Source organism: Octopus bimaculoides, chromosome 1 (genome assembly GCF_046866305.1).
Source record: "Octopus bimaculoides isolate indiv1 chromosome 1, ASM4686630v1, whole genome shotgun sequence".
Classification (NCBI taxonomy): domain Eukaryota; kingdom Metazoa; phylum Mollusca; class Cephalopoda; order Octopoda; family Octopodidae; genus Octopus; species Octopus bimaculoides.
In genome coordinates, this window is record NC_142928.1 from 196,410,938 (window position 1) to 196,419,986 (window position 9,049).

The following is a 9,049-nucleotide window of genomic DNA, read 5'->3' on the forward strand; positions in this document are numbered from 1 at the left end:
AGTTTACAATTTATGTGGGGGTTTACACAAAAGATGAGGGAAAGAAAGGGAGAGTAGGGGCAAATGAGATAAAATGTATGGTGTACAAAATATGTGAATACATGAATGATGCTGTCCTCTAAGGTCAATCAAGAAACCCCATAATCCAGGGTCACCCTGAACACAAAGGGATCAAACCCTCAACCAACTACTATTTTCCAATCTATAGGCACAGCATAGAGAAACGGCCATTCACTCCAACCATTCTTAAGAAATTCACCGAGTGGGAGCATTTTCCTCTTTACCCTCACTTTCTTTTGGAAATACAACTTTAAAAAGTCAATGAGGACTCGACTGAAGAGAAAGGGGTCTATGCTTAACCCTTTCAGCCTCAGCCACTATAGCCACAAGACAGAGAAACACTGCCTGGGCAGCGGGGACAAACCTCACAATGGTCTCAGCCAATAGATTTGTCCAACACATCACAACAGCTACTCAATATAACTGCACAAGTCAGCAATGTTTGGACACTGTATGAGTGCGTGCAGTATGGTTTCATCTTGGGCAGACCCACCTGGAGTGTTTATCTAGAACTGGTTATACTCCTTGGTAGCACTGCCAGACCAAAGATTTCTGGAAGTTATCCATTGTAGTTCCTCTCCTGAAAGTCCCTCGAAACAGACCAGCTAGTTCGTCCTTATCAACACCCAGAGTTTTGCTTAAGAACGTCACTGGACTCACCCACCAGATCCGCATGTATTGCTAACATACAACTACCACTGACCATATTTCCTGACCGAAGGAGAGCAGTGAACACTGGACAACATTCCAGGTGCTAAGCACCCAATCTTGTCCTTTTCTTGACAAAGGGTTGCAGTTCCGTCAAAGAGATGAATTGCAGAGATCATACCAGTTCACTGTCCAGGAAAATCTGCAGAGAGTGCTGGCAATAGATGAACTGCTTGACCAGTGGAATGCATCCCTTCCATAGAAAGTGGAAAAGTAAAGCTCCAGTTTGGCCAAACAAGAACTATGGTAAGGCAGAAGTAAACTAGATGGGTAACAAACAGATTGAAGTCAGATGCCAAACAAAACACAAAATCTTTCTCCATTTTAAGTATTCTTGGCTCTGGCTGGCATCATGAAATATTGGAATTGGTAAAGTTACACATAGAACAGGTATTTTTACAACAACATAGCTTCCTTTCCCTAGAACTAATCATATATATCAAACAGAATTGGTTTAGTATCAAGTTGCTAAAGAAGAAAATTTAAAGACAAGTTAGGTTTAGTTTTGCAAGGCTTCGAACAAACAAAAAATAATACGTATTTATATATAAAAATTGCCAACATCCAATACTGTAAGAAAACAAATTCCATATTCTTGCTCTTAGCTGTAATCTTCCAAAGTTTCAAAAGCCTGATATCATATCCCAGTTTCTTAAAAGTACATTGTTCAAAGGAACCTAAATAACAACCAAGTTGAAGAAGAAAAACAACAACAAAACTATCAGTATTATTATTATTATTATCATTACGAACTACAACAAGAATAGCCACTAAAGTGGTACCCTGGCAAAACTGTGAGCTGGATAAAATGCCTAGATGTATTTCTTGTAATTTTACATTACGAGTTCAAATGCCATTAATGTTGACTTTGCTTTCATCCTTTTTGAGTTGATAAAATAATTACCAGTTAAACAGGGTGGAGTGTAATTTACTTAACTTTTCCATAAAACTGCTGATCTAGTGCCAAAATTTGAAACCATTACAATTATTTTTATTAAGCCGGCGAGCTGGCAGAATCGTTGGCATGCTGGGCGAAATGCTTAGCAGTATTTTGTCTGCCGCTACGTTCTGAGTTCAAATTCCATGGAGGTTGACTTTGCCTTTCCTCCTTTCAGGGTCGATAAACCAAGTACCAGTTACACACTGGGGATCAATGTAATCAACTATCCCCCTCCCCCAAATTTCAGGCCCTGTGCCTAAAGTAGAAAGAATAATTATCATTATTGAGTGAGAGAACAGCACATGCCATCAAAGTGACGCTAGCGTAGAAATATATGAAACCCAATATACTCATTCTGATTACCCGTCTGAAAAGGGGTAAGCCAGGAAAAATACATCACAACCATATGTGTGCAACAGGATGATCTCATGTTAAGATAAACAGCACCTGACCTTGCAAGGGGGGTTCAAAATTTTCTTTGGGTCGACTAGCCCATCCCACTCAAAAAGTCCTCAAATTGTTAAACCCCAAAGAATCCCTCTCAACACATGGCCATGATGCTCCTCAACTGCTCCTGCTTATGATCAGAGACACACATCTCGTTAGGGACAAGCAAAACTGTGGAATAGAGCAGAATGTTTGCTATAAGCCATCTTTTACACCAAGACAAAACCTGAACACGATAACACTTCCAATCAGTCAAGATGAGAAGCCATGAGAGCCCCTGCATTTTTATCTTCATCATCATCAATTAATATCAGTGTTTTTCTTCCAGTGTGAAAGGATCTAAACACCCCACCATCACAGACAAACAACAACAGCTTGACGCCTAAGTTTCTCTTAAATTAACCGAGGACCAGTTTGTGATATTTTTTGGTATCTCCAAATCAATGTAGTTTATGAAACACAAAGAAAGGCTGATATTTAATAATATTTTGTTAGTTTACTGAGAGGACAGAGGTGATTAAACTATATCTTTTAATCTTATTTATGTGACAACTTGCACTCATAAATATGAAAAAAAAAAAAAAAACCCATGCCCAGAACTCCATCATGTTTTTGTATCAGATTTTTTTTTTCTTTCTTTTCAGACAACAAGAATTCATGCAAAGATGTTCAGTTAATTTACTTTTGAACATCTGCCAAAGTTATACGAGATGGTAACAGACAAATACCAAGTTTAGTGAATGGTAGCTGTTAGAACATTGTAATAGCCCCACACACAAATGAATTTATACTGACGGGTGTTTAAGGTGGTACTGGAGGGAGGGGTGCAGTAACTAGACAAACAGACAGACAGACAAGCGAATAGTGATAGATATTCATTAATCAGCAGAAGTTACAAAGTGATTTAAGAATTGACCAAGAGCTTTGTGCATGGTACTTACCAAACTTTGATAAATGCTATGCACGAATCTCTCAAATCTTGACTCACTTTGTAATTTTTGCCCACTGAAAATCTCTCTCTCTCCTTATCATATATGCATGTGTGTGTGTGTGTGTGTGTGTGTGTGTGTAAGTGTATTGATATGAGCAGTGCTGTCAAAGTGTCTAAACTCTATAATGGAATGTGGGAATGCATAGCAGAGTAACGAAGTGGTGAGAGACAGACAAGAGCTGCTGCTGCACACCACAAATGGTTTCATCAGAAATCGTGACAGATCTTTCCCAGGATCACTAATTCTGATTCTGTCTCTGGGTCAATCCAAATTTAGGATTTTAATCCATCATTAAACGTTAACAAGAATTTGTCATTAACATATAATCAACGAGAGATCCATATTGTTGTCAATAAAGTTTGTATTGACAAGATTTACAAAGAGAATCAAACAGCCTCTGTTTCTTGACAACATCAAATAAAACAAACAAGTATACACGCTGTTAACTACAGCCACCATCCTTGATGATTATATATATATGTATATATATCATCATTGTTTAACGTCTGTTTTCCATGCTGGCATGGGTTGGACAGTTCGACTGAGGTCTAGGAAGCCAGGAGGCGGCACCAGGCTCCAATCTGATTTGGCAGAGTTTGTACAGCTGGATGCCCTTCCTAATGCCATCCACTCAGAGAGGGTAGTGGGTGCTTTTTTATGTGCCACTAGCACAGGGGCCAGAGGGGGCTGGCACCAACCACAACACACACACACACACACACACACACATAGTAAGAAGTTTGCTTCTCAACTATATGATTCCAGGTTCAATCCCACTATGTGGCACCTTGGGCAAGTGCCTTCTACTATAGCTTTGGGTTGACCAAAGCCTTGTGAGTGAATTTGGTAGACGGAAACTGAAAGAAGCTTGCTGCATGTCTGTATGTGTGTGTGTGTGTATAAGCCAAGTGAGACTGTAGTCGTGGCCAGTGCTAGTGTCACATTAATGCTGGTGGCACATAAAAACCATCCATTACACTCTTGGATTGGTTGGTGTTAGGAAAGGAATCTGGCTGTAAAAACCTTGCCAAATCAGATTGGAATCTGGTACTGTTCTCCCCACCCACCCACCAGCTTACCACTTTTCAGTTAAACCGTCCAACCCATGCCAGTGTGGAAAGCGGATGTGAAATAATGATGATGATGATGCAAATATATCTTTATCTTTTATCTGTTTCAGTCCTTAGACTGTGGCCAAGCTGGGGCACTGCCTTGAAGAAGTTTTAATTGCTTGAATTGACCCCAGTGCTTATATTTTAAAGCTTGGTACCTATTCTATTGGCCCCTTTTGCTGAACTGCTACGTTACAAGGATATAAACACGCCAACACCGGTTGTCAAGCAGTGGTGGGGACAAATAAACACACACACACCATATATCTATATATATATATATATATATATATATATGATGGGCTTCTTTCAGTTTCCAACGCTTTGGTTGGCCTGAGGCTAGAGAAGAAGACACTTGCCCAAGATGCCATGCAGTGAGACTGAACTTGGAAACATGTAGTTGGGAAGCAAACTTCTTACCACACAGCCATATACACACGTGTATATATGCGTGTGTGTGTGTGTGTGTGTGTGTGTGTCCAGTATCGCTTGACAACCAGTGTTGGCGTGTTTATGTCCCTGTAACTTAGTAGTTCGGCAGAAGAGTCCGATAGAATAAGTACCAATGGGGTTCGTTCATTAAGCTAAAATTTCTTCGAGGCGGTGCCCCAGCATGGCCACAGTTTAATGAATGAAACACGATTATGTATAAAATCTCCGTAGGTAGATACTGTAGAACTGCGGGTGAACACACACACACAGAGTAGTGAGAAGAAATGCGTTTATTAACAGAAAGCAAAGATGGTTCTGCTCCTGTTCCCCCCACCCCCACCACCAAGAGTGGTACAGCAACACTTGACTGTAAATAGCTGAAGGAATGGCAGAGATGCTTAGTAAGATGGTATTTTTAGTTGGTGAGAGAAACTAAGGAGTGCGTAGGACAAAAGGCATTCTGGTGAGAAGACAATGCGAATGGTTGTGACGGCTGATGTTTTCTCCACTCGGGTTCAATCACCATTCAGACTGCTATGTAGGTTTTCCTATGGAATGGAGGAATCCAGCAGCAGGAATCACGCAGGGAAGATTGGAATGTAAGTGGCTGGCAGGAAAATAAAGCTCAAATAAACAGTTTGTGATAATGGCAGAAGGGGAGCGAGGCATGATCAGCTGGTAGCAGAGTGGAAGTTTGAGGAAGTACAAGAAGCTTTCATGTGGTAACCACCGCACCACCACCACCATTACCACCATCACTATTGTTTCAATGACACAACGATGGAACCACTACGTGGTTGCTCCACAGGCTGAAAATAGCAGCCAAATCTCCTTCAAATTACATCCCCGCCGTCTTAAGGGAAAAAAGAACACATTGTATGAATGATACTGGGTTCCCTACACATAAAAAAAGACGCGAGAGTCACGGCTGGGGTATCTTTAATGATAGGTGTGCTCACTCATCATTAACCAGGGGCTACACAGCAACAGAAGACGTTATACATTTGTATGTATATGATGTGTATAGAGGTTTGTGTAGATGTGTTTATAGCAGTAACATTCTCTCTTCAACAAGACACACCGCCACCACCACCACGTCTCTCGTTGGTGGCTCTGTGACAGGAACCATCGGAGAAATCTGCGGAACTGGTTCTTCTAATGGATCTACCAATTAATTTTGTTATCTTTTTAAAATTATTACAATAAAAATGGTCTGCAGATTCCTTTTGGCATCATCTATAGAATATTGATCCCAAAATTATATTTGGTTTTTAAACGATGATTAAAGGAATCAGTTTACAGGGAATAAATGGAGCAGTAATTGGTATTTGGAATACGCGAGGTTGATAACATTCTCTCCCTATCTCTCTCTCTCTCTCTCTCTCACTCTCACTCACACACACTCTCACTCACACACACTCTCACACACACACACACACACACACACATATATATATATATATATATATATATATATATACCCGAGGATTGGTGTATATGTTGGGTTACTATATAAAGGGAATCTAAAATAGCTGCAATTCTCCGAAGCTTTGAATTAAAGAATATTATTTGAATGCTGTTAATTTACAGACTGTACTAACAGACGATCTCAAAATAGTTCGATAATATATAGGCTCTTATATTTTTAGAGGAATGACTTGAAAGAATATACTTGAAAATAACGAGCACATTAGGAAGTTGACATTTTAGAAAGTCTGCGATGTTTGGATTGGTAAGAAATTAATCTAATAAGAAACAGAATATGAAGAGACTGTCGGAGATTTATATATTCTTGTTGAAAATTCCTAAGAGAAAAAATACCATGACAATATGAGAGACATGCCAAAGAAATTGTTTTTGAAAATGGTTCAAAGAATTACTTTTCTGCCACGAAGAATTAGGACAGATAGAGGAAGAAGTATTTGGGAAGTGGTGAAGATGTAACTCTTCTTAGACTATTTACCATGAAAAATATTCATCTCCTTCAAAAACGTGCTAGCTCCAAAGGAAATATATTTCCTAAGAGAGAGAGGTACCATTTATGTTGGGGTAGTGGAATGAAAAATCCATTTCTTCTCAACAAACAACTGTCTATTAAATATTTGAACCTTCCAATAGCTTAATTACAGGTTTGTGTGTGTGTATGAGAGCGTGTATACCAGTATATCTATCTATGTGTGTGTGTGTGTGTGTGTGTGTGTGTATACAGGCATTCTTTCGGTGTACCCCTCAGAACTGTCAAAATTCAATCATATATATATATAGATAGATAGATATGAGAGTGCACATATAGATATGTGAGTGAGTGTATAACTATATTTATTTGTAAACTATCCATTAGTAAAAGCTAGTGATATAAACAAACAAAATACCGTTCCAATAACGCGCCATTTCATCAATTCTTCACCAACATTATGGCATTACCATTGTTCTGATAACAGTATTTAATATTAACAGCCACAAGAAATACCGTTTTATGAACCACTACAGAACTGGTTCCACATTTCCATATATATGTGTGTGTGTGTGTTACATACATAAAACAGAATTTGAGATAAAACTAAATTATACTTTTATATTAAAATCTAAACCAAACATGAATAAAAAGGTATGTGTGTGTGTATATATATATATATATATGTGTGCGTGTGTGCTTCACATGAACTCAATACAAGCAACAAGTAGGAACCAACACTTATAGCTAGAGATGATAGATAGAAAGATAGATATATGTATGTGTATGCGTGTGTCGAACAAGAGGGAAAAAAGGACTAACAAACACTATCAAGCAGGAAAAACCCACACATTAATTTAACATGAAGTCTAACATCTAAATTAAATCCAATTTAAAGTGAAAACTTTTAATGAAAGAAAAAATAAGTTTTTCTTTTCTTATTTCTGACAGAGGGAAAAAAAGTGAAAGAAAATGTTAATATATAATTAAAATAAATATTTATGGTATAAGAAAGAGATCTATAGTTTATAATAAGAGAGACGGGATAAAGAAATAAGATAAACTGCAAGTAAATATGACATTTTACCTTCTAAACGGGGAAATGGGTTGGAACCTTCAAATGTATGTTTCTCAGTTTTAACGAAGGTTTCCAAGTCTCTTTGTAAGGCTTCGAAGTCATTATAAGTCCGTTTTACATAAGTGGTCCGTCCATCAGACCACAACACCTCCACAACGAACACATAATCCACATTCTGGCCTTCTTTCTTCTCCACAAACCCAGTAACGGCAGCGAAAGCAACAAACAAGTTATTGCAAGTTAGTGAGTTCCAAACACTTGACGCCATCTTGTAGATCTACAATATTGAGTGGAGGTGTGAGGGAGACTCTCACGCCGCACTCACTCTCACTCTCACTCTCACTCTCGCTCATACACACTTGGAATTGGTTTATTTTCTCAGTGGTATGTTCGTAAGTGTGTGTGTGTGTACGTATTATATGTATTTATGTGTGTGTTCTTTTCCTTTCGCTATTTGCCTGCTGCTGCTTTGTTTTCCCCTGCAAGTGTCAGTTCAGCTGTGGATGGAAGGGCGATACAAACACACACACACACACTGTTACAGTGTGTGTGTGTGTGTTAATATTTGTTTTTATGTTCGTTTATGATAAAAATAATTTTACATTAATCTCATGGATTACTCTACTTATGTAGAGTTCAAATTTATTATTCTTAAACAAGGATATTATTGACAGTATATATATATATGTGTGTGCGTGTGTGTGTGTGTGTGTGTGTGTGTATTTATAAATGTATGTGTATATGTATATAATATTTATATATATATGTGTGTGTGTGTATATATGTATATAATATATATATATATATATATATATATATATATATATATATATATATATACTCACTGGTAACGTTAACAATTACATATATGTAGCGAAAGAGACAGAGAGGCGGGGGTATGTGTTCTATATCTGTTACTGTATATATGTATCTATCTATCTATCTATCTATCTATCTATCTATATATATATATATATATATATATATATATATGGAGAGAGAGAGAGAGAGAGAGAGAGAGAGAGAGAGAGAGAGAGAGAGAGAGAGAGACAGGCAGATGTCTGTACATATGTTTGTAGTTATGTTTGTGTGTGTGTAATGACATTCATGTATGCGTATGTTGTCAGTGGAGAACAAAAAGTGGACATGTAAGAAGACACTTCAGAGAAAGCGCGCGTCTAATCTGTGTGTGTGTGTGTCTCACTGTTTCTCTCTCTCTCTCTCTCTCTCTCTCTCTCTCTCTCTCTCTGCGTGTTTGCGTATGCGTTGCGTGTGCTGCGTCAGTGTATGAGACAGTTGTCACCATATCCAGTGCGTGTGAGAAGT

At 38.2% G+C, this 9,049-nt stretch overlaps 1 protein-coding gene across 1 annotated transcript in view; it reads right to left on the reverse strand.

Moving 5' to 3' along the window:
• The window catches only part of LOC106881716 (SH3 and PX domain-containing protein 2B-like), an 86,184-nt gene extending 78,095 nt beyond the window's left edge, over positions 1-8,089 (reverse strand). Inside the window, exon 1 of the mRNA XM_052973917.2 lies at positions 7,733-8,089. Coding sequence (XP_052829877.1) covers positions 7,733-7,991 — 259 coding nt within the window. The 5' untranslated portion in view covers positions 7,992-8,089. The remainder of the gene's footprint in view (positions 1-7,732) is intronic.
• Between the last annotated feature and the right edge of the window lie 960 nt (positions 8,090-9,049).